This window comes from Triturus cristatus, chromosome 1_1 (genome assembly GCF_964204655.1).
Source record: "Triturus cristatus chromosome 1_1, aTriCri1.1, whole genome shotgun sequence".
Taxonomy (NCBI): Eukaryota; Metazoa; Chordata; class Amphibia; order Caudata; family Salamandridae; genus Triturus; species Triturus cristatus.
Window position 1 is genome coordinate 1,281,867,576 of NC_140579.1, and position 24,227 is coordinate 1,281,891,802.

General features: G+C 47.4%; 1 protein-coding gene across 12 annotated transcripts in view; it reads right to left on the reverse strand.

Moving 5' to 3' along the window:
- Window positions 1-24,227, reverse strand: part of LOC146871964 (KAT8 regulatory NSL complex subunit 1-like) — a 1,874,485-nt gene that overhangs the window by 1,742,918 nt on the left and 107,340 nt on the right. For all 12 annotated transcript variants that reach the window (XM_085652540.1, XM_085652525.1, XM_085652531.1 and 9 more), the window contains exon 2: window positions 16,752-18,135. In XM_085652540.1, coding sequence (XP_085508666.1) covers window positions 16,752-18,052 — 1,301 coding nt within the window. In that variant the 5' untranslated portion in view covers window positions 18,053-18,135. The remainder of the gene's footprint in view (window positions 1-16,751; window positions 18,136-24,227) is intronic.

Here is a 24,227-nt window from a genome sequence, read left to right on the forward strand (position 1 = left end):
TAAACAGTGTAGATTGCGAGCATTCATGGACACATACGGTGATAGTTATGCATCGCGAGAAACGGCCGCACCATCTGAAGTTATGTCATATTTGGAAGACGTAGCGTTGGCCTGGCTATCAGATGCACAAAGGGAGTATCTAGCGCAACCGGTGACAGTAGAAGAAGTCACAGAAGTAGTTAAGTCTCTTCCCAATGGTAAGGCGCCGGGACTGGACGGCTTTACAAGCGAATTTATAAAACATACATATACCTGCTTGCACCTCACCTTGTACAAATGTATGGAGACGCCCATAGCAATCAGATTCTCCCCCCTACACTAAGAGGCCATGCTCATTGCTCTATTGAAACCAAATAAAGATCAGGAGAAATGTGAATCATACAGGCCTTTATCCCTAATGAACACTGACACAAAAATGTTGGCAAAGCGCAACGACTGCAACCGCTTAGGACTAATCTCGTATTACCGGACCAATCCGGATTTATACACGGTCGATCTACCGCCCATAACACTCAAACGCTCTTTGCATTATCAAACTATCTGGCCTCAGACCTTGAAGCAGCTGCTGTCTTGTTGGATGCAGCAAAAGCATTCGACTCGATGGAATGGACGTATCTTAACACCATTTTATATAAGATGGGATTCCCCCCAATTTTTCTACGATGGATTAAAATATTACACAAAGCCCACAGCGCGTATACGAGTTAACAAATGTGTCCGATGTTATCCAAATTAAAAGGGGTACGCGGCAGGGCTGCCCCCTGTCTCCGTTACTTTTTGCTATTGCTTTAGAACAACTAGCATGCAAAATACGACAGGGTCATCAATATGCTGCTCTGCAGTTTTTAGAAAAGCCACTTAATATTTCACTATATGCAGACGATATGGTGCTCTATGTTAAAAACCCGGCTACCAATCTATCCCCGCTGCTCAGAGAATATATCAAATTCGGGCATCATTCTGATCTTCAAATTAACTGGGCTAAATCCATCATTATCTCATTGACAGACTCTACTCATCCACATCAGGTAGAATACCCTCTTGTATGGCAAACAGACCCGGTCAAATATCTTGGGGTGTGGTATCATCGTGACCCAGAAACGGTTATTTGTGCCAACTATAGGACTACAATTAGCAAACTTGAAGAAAAAGTGGAACGATGGATACACTTACCCTTATCATTGGTAGACCGACTGGCCATTGTCAAGATGGTCATACTTCCTAAACTCCTGTATCTCTTTAATAACATTCCCATTACCCAACCTAAAGCGGTCTTCCAAAGATTGACTGCTGTAGTAAATCGCCTCATATGGGCAGGCAAACAAGCCCGCATTGAACTGCGAGCCTTAACACTACCGTTTAATAAAGGCGGCTTCAGGGTCCCGGATTTCCTTCTCTATTATTTATGCGCCCAGGCACAATAAGCGCACTTTTGATATCACCCCATTCCATAAATGCCTCATATCGCGATTGAAGGCGTGGACGCACATCCTATTCCATTGAATGCTATCCTTCCACATCGGCGGGCCCGCATACATCCACATGCAATTAACACCATTGATACGACAAATGCAGCTTGGCAAAAGATGGGAAAACTAGCAAATAAACTGCCCCTGTATGAGCCGGCGATGCCATTACTTTTTCACCCAGGGTTATCGGTTACCCAAGAAAAATTAGGTACAGTAGGTGGTTATTGATAAGATGGGAGACCTCTATGCTATCGGCACATTTATAGAACTTCAAGATCTAAGGTACATTAGCAATCAGACACTTCTATTTCAGTTCACTTACCACAGACTAAAAGGCGCTATTAAGAAACTATACCCCGGGGGAGGAGCCTAGCGCGCAACCAAGATGGCCGCGTAGGTGCGAGGCTCCCGAGGACCTCCACGACCTCCTGAATTAATCCTGGCGATATCCTGTCCTTGTTGAGGGGACTGTGTTGGGGAACCGGAGCTGAGGCGCCACCCGTTTTTTGGGCTCGAATCGGACCCCGGACGCCGGTGGGAGCATCGTTCGAAGGTTGTGGCCTTCTCCTCGCCGGCCCCCCGGATTGGAGTAGTGGGGCGATCCGGGGACAAAGTGAATAACAGCGGCGAACGGGGCTGGGCGACTGGCGTACCCCGCACTTTCACTTTCGCTTTTGCGCCCTCCTAGCTCTCAAGCGGGGTCGGACTGCGGAGCGGGGTGTGGTGGTGTGGCCTTGTCCAGGAGCCCGGCTGACCCGCCGGCGGTGGGTTGACCCGCGGTTCGGTGGTCGCCCCTGCCCCCCCCCTGGCACCCGTGACTTGGTATAGCGGCCCGTTTGGGGTGCTTGGCACGACGGTGGAAGAGCCAGCATGTCCACCAAACAAGATGGCGACCGGGCGAAGGTGAAGACGACCCGCCGTGGCGCGGCGCACCAGGCCAACAGTATGGACCGCTACACGCTCCAGAAGGGTTCTCCGGAGACATCGCGTGCATCCCCGGTGGGCCCGACGGAGGCATCCGCTCATCCGGTGGATCTGACCCTCCGGGACGTCATGGGCGCCATCGCAGAGATAAAGGCCTCGGTGGACCAGCGTTTCGACACCTTAGCGCAAAAAATAGACTCGGTCCTGGTGGATGTGAGCCTTGTGAGGGCAGACTTGTCCAAAACAAACGACCGAGTCGACTCCCTGGCCCACACCACGACGAGCCTCACGACAGACGTGGTGGCCCTCCAGAAGGAGGTGCGCCGGCTTGGCCAGGCGAGCGCCCTGATGGACCGGCGACTGGAGGACTCCGAGGGTCGGGCCCGGAGGAATAATGTCCGTATTGTGGGGGTGCCGGAGGGACGAGAGGCGGAGGCGGCGGATCTTTTCGTGGAAGAGTTGATCCTGACCCATCTCCAGCCCCGGGGGCTGAGTAAGCTTTTTGCGGTGGAGCGTGCTCACCGGGTCCCCGGGGGCAGACCTAAGACTGGTGCCCCGCCGCGGCCTCTCATTGCCCGGATTTTTAATTTCCGGGACAGAGATGCTATCCTCCAGGCCTCCAGACAACAGGGACCGGTCAAGCTTGACAACATGGAGGTACATTTCTACCCAGACTTTACCCCGGCGGTCCAGAAGCAGCGGCAGAGCTTTCTTGGTGTTAAACGTCGCCTGAGGGACCTGAACCTCAAGTACTCAATGCTCTTTCCAGCTAAGCTGAGGGTAGAGGTGGATGGTCGCACGCACTTCTTCGACCGGCCCGAGGCGGCTGGGGACTGGCTGGACACTCTGCCTGGAGATCGGGGCCGGGGGGGCGGGGGGGGCGCGGCTGGCGAGGAGGGCCCACCGGAGCAGAATTGAGGGGTGACTGCATAGGCCTTGCTCTGGACGTTGTTCCTTCACCATTTATTGATTGCGTATTTTCCCCTCCTCTGGAGGTCGTGCGGGGTCTGTTGGGGGCTTCCCTCCTCCTCTGGGGGACTAGTTAGTATTTTAGCTATGGGGCGACAGGCACACTGCACTTTGGGGGGGCTGTCTGGGCTCATGCAGGGGTGCAGGGAGGGGGGAGTTTTGTTGGGACCGGGGGGTGGGGGGGGTGTGTTTGTTAGCACCGCAGGGCAAACCCGCTACTATGTTGTTGTTTTTAGGATGCTCGATGGGGGACGACCGATTGTTTCGACGTATGATGGGGGGTAGGGATTTGGCTGTGTTGTCATGGAATGTTAACGGCCTGGGGGATAGGATTAAGCGTGGTGTGGTCCTGCAGTACTTAAAACTTATTTCACCAGATGTTGTCTTCCTGCAGGAGACGCACCTTATAGGTAACTCCTTTCATGCAATGAACCGGCGGGGATATCGTTTGGCGGCCCATTCTGGCTTCACCTCGGGCTCGCGGGGGGTGGGTATTATGATCAAGAACTCGCTCCCGTTGGAGATTGATGAGGTGCGCCATGATGAGAGGGGACGCTACACGGTTCTGGTGGGAAGAATGGAGGGTAGAGTGTTTATCTTTATATCAGTGTACGTCCCGCCTGGGTTACAAGCCACCACATTTGCGGACCTGGGGCGCCTCCTTCTTGACCTTCCGAGTGGCCTGCTGGTGGTTGGAGGGGATTTTAATGCGGTAGCCTCTGGGTCTATGGATCGCCATCCCCCTAGGGACCTCCCCCGGGCACAGGCGTGGCTGCCCGGCCTTCTGGACACGCTGGGCCTGGTGGATTGCTGGCGATTAAAGCATCCTGCATTGCGACAGTACACCTTCCACTCGGGTGCCCATGGTAGCCTCTCGCGGCTTGATTACATCCTTGTCCCGGTGGCCCACGCAGGGAGGGTGGGGGAGGTGCGCCATCTGGCGCGGGGTATCTCAGACCACTCCCCATTGTTGTTGCATCTCGATGTCTTCCCGAGGGGGGATGGCAGGGTGGCCCCAATCAATGCATGGTATTTGCGCGACCCCACCATTCGTGCCGATTTGATCAAATCCCTACAGCGATATTTCGATGAGAATGTGGGGTCGGTCTCTTCGGCCATCTCCCTGTGGGAGGCTTTCAAGGTAGTCCTTAGAGGGGAGGCCCTCTCCTTTATCTCCCATGCCCGGCGGCGCGAGCGGGAGGAGGTGACCCGGGTAGAGGCCGAGATTGCAGAACTGGAGGGTGACCTGGGAAGCGGGGTAACAGACGACAAGTTGCATGTTCTACACCTAAAGCAGGCGGTCTATCGGGCCCTCGTCACGGAGGCGGCCAGGGGCCTCAGTAGAGAGCAGCAGGGGCGATTGTATGATGTGGGTGATAAGGCTGGCAAATTGATTGCGTGGTTGGATAAGAGGGAGAGAGCGAGCCGTGTGGTGCCTTTGATTGAGAGTGTTGATGGTGCGGGTGTCACTGAGCCGGAAGCCATTGTCTCCTGCTTCGCGGATTATTTCCGCGAAGTCTACTCCCCGGTTTCCCCCTGCTCGGAGGCAGACTCCCATGCCCTGCTTCGGGACATCGCACTGCCCTCCCTAACGGTGGAGGACAGGGATTCGCTGGACGCCCCTCCCACCTCGGACGAAATTGCCTTGGCTATTCGCTGGGTTGCATCCGGCAAGGCCATGGGCCCCAATGGTATTCCCATCGAGCTCTACAAGTTACGCCCGGATGTGTTGGCGCCCCACCTGCGCGGGATGTTCCTGGCGGCCCACTCGCGGGGTTCCCTCCCGCCGGACCAGCGTCTAGCCACAATTGTGGTGATCCACAAGGAGGGGAGGCCCCGTGAACGGGTCACATCCTATAGGCCGATTTCGCTTTTGAACGCGGAGCCCAAAATCCTCGCCAAGGTGTTGGCCAACAGGTTGGTTGGCGTGGTGGGCGATTTGGTCCACCAAGACCAATCTGGCTTTATACCGCACCGCAACACGGCGCTCAATCTGCGGCGCTTGCACGGGGTGCTCGCGCGTGTCCCATTTGTGCGGGAGCCGGCCATCTTGGCGTCCTTGGACGCCACCATGGCGTTTGATACGCTTGAATGGCCATACATCTGGGCGATGCTGGCAAAATTCGGGTTTGGCCCGGGTTTCATTAGCTGGGTCAAATTGCTATATTCGGGCCCATTGGCGCAGGTGGTAGTGAATGGGCGAGTCTCGGCCCCATTCGCGCTGGGGAGGGGTACGCGACAGGGCTGCCCCCTGTCGCCTCTCCTGTTTGCTCTGGCCCTGGAGCCCCTGGCGGAGTGGCTGCGGTGGCACCCTTCTATCCGTGGTCTCCGCTGGACCCCCGAGCATGAGGACCGTGTGTCCCTCTATGCTGACGATATCCTTCTGTATCTCGCCTCCCCGCGTAAATCACTGATCGTCCTGGTTGATGTTTTGCGTTCATTCGGTCGCAACTCAGGCCTGGTCATCAACTGGGCGAAATCCTGTGTATATGTGCTTTCCGGGGAGGCTCCGGCCCTACCACGGGACTGTCCGATCCAGATTGCCTCCCAAGGTTTTCGGTACCTGGGTATCTATATCACTCTTGATCCGGAGGCCCGCTATGAGCGGAATTTGTTGCCCCCCCTCCGGCCTTTGAGGGAGGACGTGGTGCGCTGGCGGCGTCTGCCGCTTTCGCCGCTCGGCCGAGCGGCCTTGTTTAAAATGATGTCCCTGCCACGCTTCCTCTACGCCCTCCAGAATACTATGGACTTGGTCCCGGCACGCTATTTCCGTGAGGTGGAGGGCCTCCAGCGGCGCCTGTTCTGGGACGGGAGGCCGCGCATTGCTCTGGCTAAATTGACGCTCCCGTGGTACGATGGGGGGGGTCGCCCTCCCTGACATTAAACGGTATTACTGGGCCTCCCAACTAGCTGCAATTAATCATGGCCTTTACGGGCCCGCCTTGAACCCGGCATTTGAGATGGATAAGATGCTCCTGCCCGGTGGCGATTACAATCGAGCGCTCTACGCTGGCGCGCCCGACTCCCGTTTGACGGGACCGACGCGTGTCATGGTGCGTGTCTGGCACGCGGCTAATGCAGCTATGGGGTGGAAGGACCGTTTGACCCGGGCGTCACCGCTGTATGCGTCTGAGAGGTTGGGCTCCCTGTGGACGTCGAAGGGCTTCGAGAAGTGGGACACGATCGGAATCAGCACGGTGGGAGATCTCTGGACGAGGGGGGGATTCAAAACTTTTGAGACGCTGCAGGCGGAGTTCCAGCTGCAGGGCAGTGAGTACTTTCGGTACCTACAGGTCCGCCATGCGCTGGGCTCCGTCTTCCCGGATGTCGCATCCATTCCGGAGTCTTCCCCCCTGGAGGACAGAGTCCTAGATGGCCATGTCCCGGACAGCACGATCTCCCTCATATACAAAAAACTGATCAACGATAGATCGTGCCTGCTGACTAGTCTCCGCGAGGCTTGGGTTGCCGACGGGCTGGAGCTGGACGATGAGGATTGGATTTCCGCGGTGGCCTCTCCGAAAGAGGTGGCCATCCCGGCTCGCCTTCGTTTCGTCCAGCTCAAGATCCTTCACCGGGTTTACGTGACAGGGCCAAGGCTTCTGCGTATGGGTTTTGCTGGTGACGGAATGTGTAAGCGTGGCTGTGGTGCGTTGGCGACTTTCATGCATATACTGTGGGAGTGCCCGAAGGTGGAGCGATTCTGGCGTGGTGTGCATGAGGTCCTGCGTGTGGTGACGCGTGTTGCGCTGCTGCCTGAAGCGAGGAGATGCTTGCTGAATGTATGGGAACCGAATGACTATTCGGTCCCGCAGACGCGGTGGGTGACTCTGGGATACATGATAGCCAAGCGCGACATTGCTCAATTGTGGGGATCCCAGAGGCCCCCTGCGGTGTCGGCCTGGAAAGAGCATATGGATTGGTGTAGGTTTCGTGAAAAGGTGGTGTATGTGGCGAGAGGTAAGCCTGGGGCGTGGGTGAAACTCTGGGGCCCCTGGAACGCCTACCGCGGGGGTATTTGTGAGCCACCACTGCTACCGGCTGCCTCGCCTGCTCCGTCTCCCTAGACGGCCCCCCTCCCTCAGCCGCGGGCGCGCGGTCCCCCAGTCCCTGATCTATTCCCATTCCCCTCTCCAGAGTTCTGCTGCTGGTTTGGATCCCCCACTTATGGAGCACGTGCTGTTAGTTTGGATCGCGGGTTGCCTTGCGGGTGTGGTTTTTTGGTGTTGTTTTGTTTCAAGAAAAGGGAACCGTACTGTGGGCTTGGAGCTGTGTGGCCTGCACCATTGATTACTCCTGTTTCACTGCTCTGCACGGCCTAGAGACTTTTACTGTATGTGTGCAATATGTTTTTGTCATTCTAGCGGCCGGCCGGATGGTTGTAGGCCCATACCTGTAACTTTTACGAACTGCAATAAACGGTTTCAAAAAAAAAAAAAAAAAAAAAAAAGAAACTATACCCCGCTTATCCTAGTGAGCCGAAACCATTTAATACTCTGCAAATGCTTATCACATCACCAAGCAGCTCTCACATGGTAACACGACTGTATACACAACTTCAAGACGATATCGATGACGATACACATAAGGCATTAATGCGATGGAACAATACGCTTGAAATGCCCCTCACAGTGGAGGAATGGGCTATCTGTTGCAATATAACCGGTATGCTTACATCAAATGGCAATCTACGTATACTTCATTATAAATATCTGCACCAAACTTACCATACTCCAGCTCAGCTACACAAATTTGGTCTTCGTACAGATGCCAGATGCACAAGGTGTGGGGTAGATACTGCCGGTTTTATTCACCTCGCATGGGACTACCATTCCATTAGAGCATACTGGACTGAGAATGCAAATCCTGAGTGTTATGTTGGAAGTTTCTATTGACTGTTCAATTCGTACATGTCTACTTGGCCTCGTCACTAATGCGAGATCCACTAAACGTAAATTCTGTATCATTGCATTACTGTTGGCTAAACGCAGGATATAGTTATGTTGAGGTAGCAGGGTTATTCCACAGGCCCAGCTATGGATTAAGGACATGGCTTATTGTAAAGACACCCTAAAAACATATGAGGAAGAGTTGCCAACGGGATCCAAACCCAGATATTATTGGATGCATCTGGTTACTTATCTCTGAGCACACCCAACTGTATAGCGGGGGAGTTGATCTATAAGATGTAAATGTATGGTTGTTGTTACAACGGACAATTGGAACTGTAGTGAATGCCTATATTATTTAATCCAAGCTTAGCAAGTATAATGAACAGCCTTCGAGACATCTCCTTCCACAGCAGTTCTATTTAATTATTGCCACAAAGCTCCAAAAGGCAGGCATATTGAGCATATGGCACTACAAAACAGTCAAAGCACTGTAGCAAGGGATGTGTTCTCCGAGACTGCAGTTTATACTGAAACACTACAGATTACATCCATATGAGCACTGACCGCGTATCTACCACAAATAACGCCATTCTTCAGATAGACAGATTCTAATTAAAAATTTATCGGGCACATCTCTTAGCAGGAACAATAATTACTTGATCAAGGACACGGACAAGATATATTTTAAACCAAAACAGATCACAGGCTAGCTTGTTTACATTCCATCACACACCCTTGCTGAGTCCCAATGCCAGTGTCTGAACTCATGTTATATTTTCAGGAGCAATTTCCAAGCTTGTGAGTTGGATGTGTGTAAGGTGAGGTATAAAATGCATGACTCCGTGGAGGAAACGGAAGATTAGATGGCTTACAAATCCTATGCAGTCCCAGTAATAGACATATCAAATGTACGTAAATAAATATTCAGAAGAGAAAGGTGTTCTTTTTGACATCTTAGTTTGATGATGTTTTCATTCCACAGGGTTTCCAACTACCTGGCATTTCCATGTGATTTATTTCAGAGGCGTTGGTTCATTTGTATAGATTGTTCTATCATCATTCAGAGCAACATCACATTTTTTCTGACGACCATCATGTTGCCATCTATCCACGGCGCTCATTACTTGTTATATTGGTACCATCCGTCTCAATACTCCCAGCACCCCAGTAATGGTCATTTTGCATTCAACAATGGAAGCATTCACGTCTTCAACAAACGAGCCAAATCTATTGGCAGCAGAACGGATCACAATACAAACACTGTGTTAAAATGTTTTGTAATTGCATTTATATAGCGCATACTCCTGATGAGGCATTGAATGGCATTTTTAAAGTTCTAAATCAGAGAGAAAAAAAAACTCAGCAGCTGGATAGAATGAGAAGAAATAAAAGTAACCGTGTAGCCATCGCGTGCCCTGCAATCTTAGAGGCATTTCACATTTCAGTGTCTTCCAGACGGTCACTGCTGACGTTGTGAAAAAAATGCTACGTCCGTTGGAAGCAGAACAACAACAAAACCGGCTCCCTTTCAAATTAATCCCAAAAATAGGTGCACTCAATAGCTGCACAACGTGGAGCCGGTTGTACACGATCGGCTCGTGCCCCTTTGTAAGCAAGGGACCTTTACACGCTCTGACACAACAAGGCCTCACTCACCTTGTACCACTCCAGCGGTGCCTGCAATGGGTGTCAATATCATGTGATTCATTTAATTTGAGACCAAATCTGACCAGAATAGAAAGCCGGAGCAGGCCTCCCCTCGGGCTCTGAGCTCCTCGTGTGCTTGACGAGACTGCAGTAGTGGGGCAACGACAGACAGACTCACTGCCTTGGAGGACAGGGGCAGGAGCGCCCTGACAATCTGGGAGCAAGTGCACCCACACCAGGGGTCGCGTGAGCACTGAAGGAGGAGCAGCAACAGGGAAGTAGAACCACTATCTCTGCTTAGAGGGCACTTTCCTTTCAGGCCGAGTCACTCCGGCAGCCAGGGGTGGGGCAGGAGTATCAGGTGTGGGAGAGAAATGGATAAGCTGTACAAGGCAGCGGGGTCCATCCAAAGCCTCTGCTACAATCCCCCAGAGCACCCCCGCTATTTCACAGCAAGGACAGAAACGTCTGGGGCATAAAATATCACATGACAGACGTGTACATGTGCAGCAACACGGGGCTGGAAAGACGAAATTCATAAAGGAGGCCAAAAGGAGCAAAATAGGGTTGACGGGGAAAGGGGGGACACATAGGTGAAAAAGGGGAGCATGAAGAAGCCACTGGGGGTTCGGTGGAGGCATCTGTGCCATACTTCCCGACATGGAAATAGAAATAAGAGAAAATGAATGTGAAGTAGCAGAGATTTAACAAGGGAACTGGAAATTACCTAATAAACAAGCCCGGGAGTGGTGCGCACGCTTGTGCCCGTCGCTGCACACAGAAAACAGATGGTGCCGCTGCGTGTAACTGCAAGCCGTGAGCGGCTACAATTGCTGGCAAAGGTAGGACATGCACCCGCCTTTGCCCAATTGAGCACTGCCTTCGCACACAAAGACCAATAGAAAGCAAGCAAAAAAAGACAAAACCACACAAGTACAGATTGATTTCAAGAGTTCGTTTTCCTAGAGCATCACATGCGCACTGCCTAGGCTCAACCTAAACAAGCATTGGCATAGCCAATAGGTCTCGCATTTGGGACCTTATAAGTGTTTAGCCATGCAACAGTTGCATAACTAAATACTTATAAGGTCCCAAAAGCGAGACCTACTGACTATGCCAAGCGGCCGTCCGGCCGCAAAAGTGATCGCAATCGCGATCCAACATCAAAGCGGCCCTGAGGCCGCGAAAGTAATCGCGGTAAAGCGCGGCGCGCGCGCACTTGCACTGTAGCTCTAGGCTGGCCTGGTAGCACTTTTTGGAGCCCTCTCAATAAGTCTCGCCAGACCAGCGCATGCGCTGGGTCAGGCGAGACCTAAAAAACACCACAAGGCAGATAACAATGAAAATAAGTGGGTGCTGCGCTAAAATATTTAACGCAGTGCCTGGCATATTTATGTGCATGGCGGCCCGTGAAGTGGGTGCCGTGGAGACTTACAAATAAATAAAATTGAGCGCCATGCTAAGCGGCGTGGTGGCACAACACAAAATAAAAGTAGTCCCTAAACAGAACAAATACAAATTTACAGCATAGCAAAACTGTAGTTAATCGGTGCTCCTTGAGATACAACTGAAGTAATGTATCGGGAACTCCAACAAATAAAGAAGACTGATGCAGGAGTCAGCCTATAGTAAGCAGCTGGCGGGTTTGCACGCCATATAGGACTACAACAGGTTTCAGACAGTGCGTGTGCACCAACGCTCGACCTAAAAATGACTTGTGTTGGACTTAAGACTTTTTTTTAAATCCCTCTGCCAAAATGAGAGAATCTCCTGAGCTGAATAAACCCTCTGAACTATGGCTCTCTTTTGATACTAACAGTAACCATCGTTTATTTGCAAGTTGTAGGCTAATCATGTGACACATTGTTACTTGCGGTACCAAAAGGATTGTTACAAACCTAGATAAATGTGGTTGCTGTTTCTCCACAGGATATAGTTGTTAAAAGTATTACATTTTAATCGGGTGCAGCTAGCTTTGTTGTATTTGCAATTGTGACATGAACATGTGCATGTTTTTTTTATTCCGCTTTTCTTTTTTAGATGGAACTTTAAAGAAGCCAGCTATCTGATGCCCAAATTTGTGATTGTACATAGGTTTTATTAAATTTGTTTTTATGTATTTGAATAAAATCCGAAATAAAGATTTTAGGAGAAAACTGTTAAGAACCACATTTGTCTGAACCAAGAGTGGTCATGAGGATCAGCTCAGTTGTTTGAACACTAAATTCTGGATAGTACTATGAAAGTGAGGAAGCTGGCAGTAAAGCCTTGGACAATGTATTCAACCAGAACAAATTAAAAGCACCCCTAAGGAATCATTTCCTCTGTCAAGAAGGAGGCAACTGAGGACATTGGCAATTGTATAGGTCATTCATGACCAGCACTGTGCAACCTGCATGTCAGTATATTTGAATATTCATTTAGCACCCCACCCTTAAGTCGAAGCCCATGGCGTATAAATAGTTTTGAAACATTCCCAAAGCTTACATGGAATGAGAAAGGTCTTCCTTTCCTCATCACATAAAACACTGACTTTTTTAATGTAAAGTTATGGACAACTTTAGAAATGACTTCATCAAAACATCAACAGATTTTTATGGAGTGTCCTTTCCTTAGCTGACCACATTCTTTGTGTATTCAAATGCTGGAGATACCCACTCACTGAAAATTATGTTCTCCTGGTAATTGAGAAACCATGTAAGGGTTCAATTCTTGATCCACTGTGGCAGAAAATGCCTTTTTTCCAGCACCTACGACCTTCGTAGCTGGTCTCTATTTAGGGTTGTAAGGCCCTGCTTTTCAGACATGCAAGCCTTACTCAAACTACAGATCCAAAGAAGATGTTAGCCTTAATGGTACCTTGCTGTTAAGGCTAAAGTTCAAAATTCACTAACAGATGATGCGATTATACGGATGCAAAGAAACGGTCCTCTCTTTTGACCATGGTATCGCGCTTTTATAGATTCACTGAAGCAGCCAGGTAATGGCCAGCTACAGGTTTCCCACCTGCTCCCCATTAAGATATTATTTTGGGTTAACAGTGCAAGCTTTGATTATTTCGGGCTATCCAGAGAAGCCGCACAACAGAGGTGCAGATGTGATACGACTCTGGAGTGAGTTTGATTAAACCTCCACACAAAATATTCACTGTGGGGCCATCAACTTTTAATAGTGTATTCCCAGGGGAGAGAGTTAGTTCAGTGGAGTTCCAAGGAAGGAGCAACCCCCTGCAGTACCGTCTACACCGCATCAGATTTTTTAACAGGTCGAGCAAGAGCCCAGGTTTTGAGACAGCCTTCCACCCAGTCGTACTCACGTTTTCATACTGCTGGACCGTCTGCCTTAAGAAGCAGTTTAGTGCCCCAGAATGAGCAACAACCCTTACACTAGTCCAGATAGATTATGTCAAAACTATTCTCAATTCCGCTTGTCCAGACATTCTAAAGCTCTTACCACAGTGTGATCGGTCGAATACTCCACAAAGTCTATTGGTCATGGTTTCAAACAATCCATAAAAATCATTCTAAGCCATCTTGGATAGTTGCCTGCACAATAATCAGTAGATAATGCCACTATGCATGGCATGCTAGCCATGTGAGGAGATGTATCCCAGTGTTCAAAAGTACTAGCCACAAGGAAAACACTGATTATTTCCACATCCCTAGGCAGTGGAGGTATCTACATACCAAGAAGATGGTAAACATGCAATACGTTCTCCTGCATGAACTCAAACACCAAAAATCACATTGATTGATTTAGTTAATCATTAAGCTAGAAGAATGAACCTACCTACTAATTATAGGCCTAGAATGCAATCTACAAAACTCATCAACTCAAGCTGAAACGCATCTCAAAAGCATGTAGAAAACGCATTAAATACGCTACAAGGCTATTCCACTGGCAGGACATGCAACGTACAAAAACCAAGTAACATCGCTTTCAGAGAACAAAGGAGAGCATGGTGTTGCAAGATTGTAAGCGCATGCAGAAAAAAAAGCATTACAACGCAATCGGTCTTGCATTGGTGAACGTTCGAGCTTTGAGTTGTAAATGACCATGTTTTTTACTTATGTTTTTTTGTTTGCAATGGAACAATCTGGTAATAAATGCAAGGAACAAATTGGAAAAATGGGGTGGGGGAGTTTCTATAATACACTTAAATAAGTAGGGTTTATTTGGTAGAATCGCAATTTAACTATGGCACTATCTAACACAGTTTGGAACAAGTGAGGGGTGTGGGTAAAGATTTTGAAGGAGTTCTTCGAAGGTAGGCGTTTGGCTATAGAGGGTTGAAGGCATGATTGGATTACAGTGAGAAAGATTTTGCACCTACGAGTAGTTTGTTAGCAGGGACTAGTAGATTCAGAGAAGTACATGGAAGCATTTTGCAACGCAAGAGATAAAAGATGGCACAAAGAAAGTATCTTAAATCAACCACTGCACATGCTGAGAGAAACACCAGTCTTAGCGAGAGACGATTATACCTGAGGAAGTTAATTACAAAGGGGAGGATCTCTTCTGCATAATATGCAGTTATGTTATAGATATTTAGATGTGAATTCTCTTTAAGCTGATCATTTTTTCCAAACGGCACGATTAATAGCAGTGAACAAATGTTGGTCAATAAACATGCACTGTGACTATAGATAAGGTACATAGCTCTACGCCCTTCCTTCAAACCTCCCTACAACCAACAGTGTATGCTGAGGCTATTACTGGCAGTGCGTCTGACACTGCATTTCAACCCCAAACACTCCTACCAGTGCTACACTAAGCAGCTCTCCAGAGGATGCAAAGCTGTAAGCAGTTCTGGGTATGGCTGAGACTATGATGCTCCAATAGCCGAAGGTAACGGGTAGAATCTGGAAGGCAGGAGTCTGCAGACGGAGCCGGTAGGGGGCTGTACTACATTAATAGAATATGTTCAAGAAAAAGAAGACTAACAGTGACATGGAAATTAAATGATTGATGAATGTAGGAAAAATAAGAAACCTACTGCACTGTAGTAGCCAGGTCCTTGCCAGTAATGCGAATGCCTTTTTTTTTTTTTTTTTTTTTTTTAAAGAGTACAACTTAAACTGCTTTAAAAATTTAGCAAGTACAGGTTCTTAATGATGAGCAAAGCTCAAAACCGATCTTTGTAATATGTAAACTGTACACCATTTTTTCAATCTCATAAATGACACAAGGAAGCTTACAACATGTTTTAAGTGCTTAGTACATGACTCCCACACAGAGACTTATAGAAATTTGGAAATTGGCCAACAATTATAAAAGAAAGTGTTAACATGTTTGATGATTTCACATAAGCAGCCCAACCCTCCAACACCAAGCGCAGCGGCTGGGAGGAAGGCACCATGCTAATAAAAAGTGTATGACTGTACAGACAATAGAAGTGCACGTTGTAAACATGTAGGCTGCATACAAAACAAGCAACAACAAAATAAACAAGACCAGCGCAAATAGTGTTGTTGTACGAGCAGCTGGCAAGTCACAAAAAAATAAATAGTGCTCACAGGCTATCAGAAATAACTAAGAGAAAGAGTACACGTAACTGGGGCAATCCGTAAAGTAGGTTAAATAAGCCCAAAAGGAGGGACTAGTAATCTATTTAACCTAACAAAAGCCGTCATTTAGGAAGGACAGAGAGGAACCAATTAAAAAGATGGGCGGTGCTCAAAGCCCATATTCTGGATACAGCACGTCTCGAAGAGACAGTGCATGCTGCCAAAGCGAGACCTTAGAAGGAGGCAATTCAAAACAAAAGCTAAACAGTGAATCACTACTATGAAAAGCTGATGGCAGTAAAAATTCCCCAAAAATTAGAACGTCAAGAGCAGCACTTTCCTGCTTTCTACTAACAGATGTAAAAAAGAATAACCGAGGTTAAAAAAGAAAAGTGGGATGTGACACTGGTAGAGACTCATGATGAAGGGACACTCGTGCTGGTCCCATTGCAGTACTCAACACTTACAGCATATTCCTAATAAGGTATTTGTGGTTATGACTGAAGAGGAGACATTCCTCACCCAGATCGGAAGGAAAGACAGCAAGATTGACAAGAGTGCCCTACAATGTAGGAAGAATACAGAAGGACTGACATTTAGACTACTCAAAGCAGGGTAGCATCTTTGGATATGAGGATACTTAAAATAGATATATACCCTTCACTGTTGGCACAAATAACTTGCGAGCCAACAACCTCAGTAGAACCTAAAAATTTACACAACCAGTAACGTTAACTTCCACCAAAAGAGTTGGCATTTACTCAAATTACATTCGGCGAACAAAAGAATTTGTCACACACCCAAAATAGGAATAATCTAAACATCAGTTTCCAAAAAGAGAAAATCTAGCCAAATCTTTAATCTGCATTACATGAAAACTGTTTAGTGACCTTCACTTTACTCTGAAGAGAAGCAGAGGTTCGATACGCACACAGTAGACTGGATTCTCATTGCATCAATCTGAGTATATTAGATCAGATGCCCGTAGTACCTTCTGAAATGAATGTTTCAGGCACTACTACCGTTTTCACTTTGACTATTAAGGGAAAATGCAAACAATGGTTGCAGGCTTCATGAAGTCAATTTCACTTAACTCCTTTCCCAAGACTACAGCATCACCAGGCTTCATTTCTGCATATGACGCAGCTACCCAAAAGCCATTACTATGCTGAGTATTTTACATTAAGATCCATGGGAAGGACAATCTTTCCTTAGCTCCTTAGACCTACCTGCCTTGCATCCCAATCTACTAATTAGGAGCACAGGCAACTTATGGCATATAAAAATAGATCAAAAAGCCATGGGTAGTTGTAAAGGATTTCAATATTTTAGCAAGTACTCACAGTGGAGCATGGCGCTGCTCAAGACCCACTTTCGTCAGTTCCTCTTCCTCTATGTCAGACTCTCCTCCCGAGCTACTATCGGTGACATCAGAATCAAATGCTTTTTCACTCGACTTCAGTGTTGCCATTCCACTTGCTGTAAATTTTTCCAGTTCCGTGGTGACAGAGTCACTTTTCAAAAAGGCATCAAGGTCCTCAGAGGTGCTTCCCTCACTCCCAAGCTTGCGGAGCGTGGCCTCTGCCCTGTGCGTGAGCATCAGCTGGTTACGGTGCCGGAGAGCATCCAGACTGGGCAACTGACTCAGAGTTTTTTCTAGGAAGCCACCCATTTGCTGCTGGATGTGTCGCTCTACCTGCTTTGCCTGCACAACTTGCAAGCGCTTGTGAAGGCGCCGAGCACGACTCTCAATATCACTCTGTCTTCGCAACAAAGCCCGCATCCTCGCATCCGCATCTAGTATACTGGAAAGGCTTGCCTGCAAAGGCGATCTCAGGTCCTCTGCCTTGCCCCCAATATCACTGCTACCAGGGTGTGGCAGAACTCGGTCCCCGCCTGCACCAGGAGGCCCCCGCTGAGCAGAATTCGGAGACAACTTATTTGAAGTGGGTACACTGTTGATGAAGGAAGTTCTCTGTTCCACATCAAGGCTTCTACGTGAAAGAATGCAATTGGTGTACCCTACCTTTAAGTCCCTGGAAGAGGAACAACTTGCAGAGTTAACTTCTGTGTTCTGTAATGCAGCAGAAGAGATGGGTGTGCGCTTTCCACCATTGAGAGAGCTAGCCACATCAAGATCACAGCCAGAGCTTTTTGACGTTTTTTTAGCAAGGCCATTAACTGGGGCCTGAGGCAAAGTGGGCTGACTCATTGTATTGAGATTTTCCAGCGAGAACTCCAGAGCTGAATGTCTGCCCAAAATTTCAGCTCTGATTTCACTAGATTTCAAGAAGGACTGGGATAGGCGCGAGTGAGATTTTAAGATGGTCTGCTTGCTGAAGACCCCTTGTAGAGTTATAGGCTCCTTAGAAGGAACAGAAGTCACATCCGAACATAGGTACGATGCCACCAGTGGCTGCAGCTTTCCCAAATCGTCCTTTGGGTTGTTTCGAAAGCCTAGGCTGGGCTCCTCTCCCACAATGGATTTTCTCTTCGTTGTATTGGCTGCAATAAGGATGTTATTGGCGTTACCGTTGTTCTCTGCGCTGCCAGGCGACAAGGTGGAGGATGGCGAAGCCAGTTTGAACCGGATGTGGTGCGTTTCAGTGGTGGCGTCAGTGAGAGCGGGAGCCATTGCAGCCATTCAGCATGAAGGGACAGGTTGTCCAGCTTCTCCTGGTGTCGAGGCCAGCTCCTCTGCCTCTCAATGGCTCGGCAGAGCAGAGCCTAGGAATGAGAGAGAAAGAAAAGTAGACGCAAGTTACAAAATAACATATGTGATTTTTTCATACATGGAAGGTACTGAACGTTAAATTAGAAAACAAACGCAGAACAAGATTATCTAGTATTCACTACTGTTAAACACGACCCTTGAAACCATTTTTCTTTATCATCATCTAATTAGGTGTATAAAAACAGATGAGCAATAATGCCGTGGAATAAACTATAATGACCACTTGCTCCAGACAGAAACTGAGAATAGTGTTTTTTATCTTAAGAGAACCTCTCCACCAAGATTATGATTTGGTGGCCCTCATACCACCGTGAAAGACAAATGACATATTCGAACTCTTATAAAGAGCTTGGAAAGGAGTCTCATCAACTTTCCCATACCATTACCAGAAATCTACTGCCCTCACGCCTGGACCTAGCTCACAAGTCAATTGGAAAATTTCCTTCCACGTGCTCTGTGGCAAAGAACTTAAAAAACAAATTCCATTTAACACACGACAAACAAGCAGATAAGAAATGAAAGCTGATCATCTTAGATAATGCTATTAAATGGGCAATATTTACTATACTGTCAAACCATTAATAAAGCACATGGTGGACTCAAAAGAACGCATTTGCCAAATAGTATTTCGATCCGAAATGCTCAACATAAGACTCTGTTGTATGTGAGTAGAATGACATTGATACAAAGTAACTTTGAAGATGATGTGCAGCAACAACGATGAGCAGGCAAGTAGTAAGCGGCATGCTTACATTGCAGAGGAAGTGAGTTCCAGATGAGTGGCAGAGAATTAAATGATTGGCATGAAGATGCAATACATGATGGTTTGCGTTCTGTTAAAATTTATGATCAATGAATCTTCGAGGGAGTTTAACTGGTTATAAAGCTGCATCGGTACTCTAGAGAAGTGATTTATAGCCTTGAATAATAGGAGTGATTTGCAGCAGACCCCAATTTTGGCAGAAATAAATGGTTAAGGGTAGGGGAGGAAGTGGTTTACTAAGGGAGATTGGATAAAGTTCTGGTAGCTACACTGACAACCTTAACAAACAGGAGGAAAGTATTGTATTAAACTTCTATGTGATGTAACGTTTGTAAAGCGCTCTGATACCCTTCCAGGGTCTAGTACGTGCTATAGAAAACTTTTCAAATAAATAAATACTGTGAGAGCACTCCTAGCATTATCAGACATCTAATAACATGGTAACAGTAAATTGATCAGCGCTCTGGCTGTGTGGATTGGAACAAATGGACAGATCTTCCCTATATTTTCAACTTGATAAGAGAGCTGCCACAGCTGCAATGGTTAGGAAATGAGGTGAGAAAGAATTAAACAATTAACGGTTAAAAACATCTGCCAGCTCAGTTAGCGCGATACACCCGCGACAACAGAGCCCGCGGATTTTTTTCAATTGTCCAATTTAAATTGGTCATCAGACTTTTAGACCGAAATAATATGCAGCAAAAAAGTAAAAGATGGATACATTCAATTAAATCAATATTTTAACAACAGGTCGTGCTAAAGCATGGCAACTACTAGCTCTCTCGAAGTTTGAATTGTTTCAGCAATGTGTTAAGAGCCTACTTACCCCATAGGAGGTGCTGCACAAGACAATAACGTAACAGCAAACAGAAATGTACTGCCCAACAACTCCGTTAAATATTTATGAAAGTTCTATGGATTCATTTTATATAGTTCTGCCTTTCAGTTTGCTGGCAGGACTGGACGAATTAACAGGGAAGCACGCCATTTCAAAACAAGCATTGGCATAGCCAATAGGTCTCGCCTTTGGGGCCTTATAAGTGTTTAGCCATGCAACAGTTGCATAACTAAACACTTATAAGGTCCCAAAAGCGAGACCTATTGCCTATGCCAAGTGGCCGTGTGGCCCCGAAAGTGATCGCAATCGGGATCAAACATCAAAGCGGCCGTGCGGCCGCGAAAGTGAAAGTAATCGCGGCAAAAGCAGCGCCCGCGCACATGCACTGTAGGTCTAGGCTGGCCTGGCAGCACTTTTTGGAGCCCTCTCTATAAGTCTCGCCAGACCAGCGCATGCGCTGGGTCAGGCGAGACCTAAAAAGGAGGAAATCTGTGTACAATGGAACAATTCAGAGGATTAAATCTCATGAAGGAATCCCATCTGGACTGAGAAGTGACAGCCACTCAATGATAAATCGGTATTTATGTTTTGATGAACAATACAATTCCAATGAGTGCAAGTGTATGCTCATTAGAATCCAAATAGCTGCCATGGATTTTGTGTTGCAATTAATTCCTACAATGTTTTAACCATGCTGCTCAAATTACTATTTTACTAGAAGATTCTCTTGTTAAACTGAAACGCTAGGGTGTGATGGGCTCACCAGTGACCAGGACAATAGCCTCTCTGCCAACTTATATATTGTAAGGCTACATGGTTATGTACGGCCACTAAATGTCCATCAGAGGTAATGTCCTCACACCCTTTCTAAAGGTTATGGACAGGTTGGATGGACACTGTCAATAAGGAAGAATTGTCTTCAACTTCTGGGGTACTACCAGTTGAATACAGTGATAAAAGTACATCTCCTTAAGATTTTAATTACTATTCATATTAATAAATAACTGACCTCATTTTGACCTAACGAAATCCTGACATTAGATAAACGTAACCACATTCGACACATTTTACTTTGGCATCAACATTAAATGCCCTTTCGCAACAATAACTTGACCGACATCACCTAGAAGAAATCTCAACAAAAAAATTTGTAACGAGTAGTGTACTCGTTACAAAAAAATTTAAAGTCCTACTTTTTGAAGGCATTTGTTTATGCACAGTTCAATTTAAGTGCTGCTACTCCATTTCAAAAGCTCGAGTAGTGGAATTTGATCTGGCTATTTACCTTTACCTATTCAGCTTTTCAACTGTAGGTTTGCTGGTGTGTTTTAAAGTGTTCTATTGCTGCAGGTTCTACAGCGCGAAACCCATACTCTTTCAGCTTTCCCTAATGACTGAATCATGAAATCCAGCGATTTCGTTACTTGCAGAGCACTGACTGAGCCTTGGGAAGAGCTCTCAGGGGCATTCTATGGTCTCATATTTGAGTAAACTAGCTGTGACACCCTCTCCTGTGTAGATTGGTAATGGTCTTGAACTTTCTACAACTACTGTTTCTCACTGTAGAGTGTTGGACTGAACATTGTTTGGAAGTGGTTTTTATAACCCATCCTAGACACATGAGCAACAGTCACTGAAATTAGGACCAAGGCATGCTGGGTCACCAGAAAACCGCATTTTCTAGACAAAAATAATCAGGTTTGAGGTTTTATATAGCAGTAACAGTAGTTCTTGATTTTCCATTTAACCCCTTCAGCGCGGCGCGGATTTCCACGCCACGCTGAAGGTTCCGTGCGCGGGCGGGGCCATGACGGAACGGTTCCGTCATGCGCACAGCGCAACCGACGTGCATGACGAAACCGTTCCGTCATGCGCGTCGAACGGGTTAAACAGATTTTTACATATAAATACAGACTGAAAACTATATTTCCTTTGTCTGTATTTATAAATGGCAAAATACTAGCAAATTTTGCCGCGCTGCCGTGCAGTTTCCTTTCCACGCCACTGTTCCAGGAAATTAATTTCAATCCCTTCCAAATCAGGGTCTTTTAGTGCCCTCATGTGGACCTATTGGCTCAGGATCTTGGTGACAACCGTGCCCCTGAGCCAATCCTAGTCGGATCCAAGCGTCACTGTGTGGGCGTGCCAACACCTCCGGCCACGCCTCATAACTTTGGCCTTTATTTTGTGGGCTCACCTGCCTATTTTTCCTCTTTGCCTGCACTACGGACCACTGTTTGCCTGCACTACGGGTCACCAGGTTTGAAGACTCCTTCCTGTTGCCACCATCAGCTTTTGTTGCTGCCCCGGGTCTTCTCTTAAATTTCCAATCTCCAGGGCTCTGCCGTTTGAGTTAGCTCTGCGCCAGCCCGCCACCATTCCTACTCGTAAGGTAAGTGAATTTCCCCTATGTCTGTTAATTGCAGCCTCACAGCGACCCTGGACACTAGCCATTCCGGTCTGTCCCACTGCAGCCTCTGGCTCCTGCCGCCCGTATGAACCGGCTGCACCAGGGGATCATATCCTCCGTTCTCATGTGTGGGGGGGGGGGGGGGTTGTCGTTCTTTTTAATTACTGTGTATTGCGTTGCCACTTTTAGTTTGATGATCCCTCTGCACTGCTGTCTGTGTACAAGCAGTTGCACATGTGTTTTTTGGGGTGCGTTTCCAGGTCGTTTGTGGTTACATTTTAAATGTACATAAAACAGCTTTCAGAGAAATGTGTCTCGATCACTTAACTTATGTACCGCTGAAAGTGCTTCTAGCACAGAGAACGCAGCTTAACTGCAGTGGTGCAAAGTGTGACGTTGAGGCTAAGTTTACCCCTTTTTAGGTCTCGCCTGAGCCAGCGCTTTAGCGCTGCTCTGGCGAGACTTATAGTAAGCGAGTTTTGGAAGTGCAAACAGTGGCTTTTCAGGCCTCCAAATACAGTGCATGTGCGCCGTCTGGGCGCGCGCACCATTTGGAAGCCTGAAAGCACTCGTTTGCTTTCACTTTCGCGGGCCACACGGCCGCTTTGAAGTGTGATCGCGATCACTTACATTTCGCGGGGCTTTGATGTTCTCAGTGAGCCGCACGGCCACTGCGAACATCAAAGCGCCCACGAAATGTACACGCCATTTGCCACTCACAGATAACTCCGAAAATACTTCATGTAAATCAGTTTGGAATGTTCTCCCTTCAGCCTCAGAACAACCTCATTTCCCCCCCTGTTTTTCATCTATCACTTCAATACTTCGGTCTCAATCCACTTTTTTTCTCATCACATTTCCTTTACCCTTTTCTCGTTTCTTTCTCAAATCCTGGTGCTTGCTCGCTCCTTTTACTGTTTCGCGCATTCTACTTTCTGACTGCACCTCCCCCGTCTCAAAATTCTCGTGTTTTTTAATCCCATCACCTCCCGCACGTGCTCTCGGTCTTCCCTTCAGTATGGTATGTGTGTTTTTCTCTATCCACTGTTGCAGGTTCCGTTTATTTCTCTTTTACTTTCTGTTCCTCATAATGTCGCACCTCATTTCCCCCCCTGTTTTTCATCTATCACTTTAATACTTCTGTCTCAATTTCCTTTGTTTACCCTTTTCTCGTTTCTTTCTCAAATCCTGGTGCTTGCTCGCTCCTTTTACTGTTTCGCTCTTGCCTCCCATATCTTTCTTGTGTCCTATTCTATGCCTCATCATTTTACATCGCTCTCATTTTCCTTTTCTTATCTTTTGTCTCGTGTCTGCTCCATTCTCTCTCCTCTTCCTAGTACTGCTTTTTCACCTTCAGCTCCCTCGTCCCAGTGTTGTAAACTTATGCAGGAGCTGCTCCCAGCACTTACCATCTTTCACTCGCGTTCACACATGGAGTTTGTAGTACTTTTTCTGTGCGGAAATGCGGTAGTAGTGCTGAAGAGACGTAGCCACTGTGTAGTGCTCGGATCTGTGTTTCTCCGGTGCGTTTTTTTTTTATGAATACATGTTGTGGGCTAATCAACACGCATGTGCAAAGCGCGGTTGAAAAATACTAAGCAAGCATAAGCTGTCGGGCGTTCACTAAATAGCAGGTATTAGGTATAGCATGCCAAGAAACGAATAGTTTTACCTGTCGGTGTAGTTTTGCAGCTTGAAGATCTTTCTGGATTCACTATGCTGTGCATTATTCCGCGATCTGGTGGTTGGGTCCGGATTCGTAGTCTTTTTTTTTTGTAGCCCAGGTGGCCGTCGACATCCCACCATTTGGTGCACCTCTCGTGACGTCGTCGTGCTTCCTGCGGAAGTCCCACCTTTGGTGCGCCAACTTCGGGTTCTTTTTTCCTCTTTTTTTTTTTTTTTAACCCTAGGCGAATGATTAAATTATATGTCCACTTTTCTGTAGTATTTCATTCCTTCTGTACTTCTCTGTTTATCCCCCTCTTCCTCCAGCCTCATCTTCCTGGCGGAGGTGGGTGGGTTCGCTAGTGAATCCAGAAAGATCTTCAAGCTGCAAAACTACACCGACTATTCG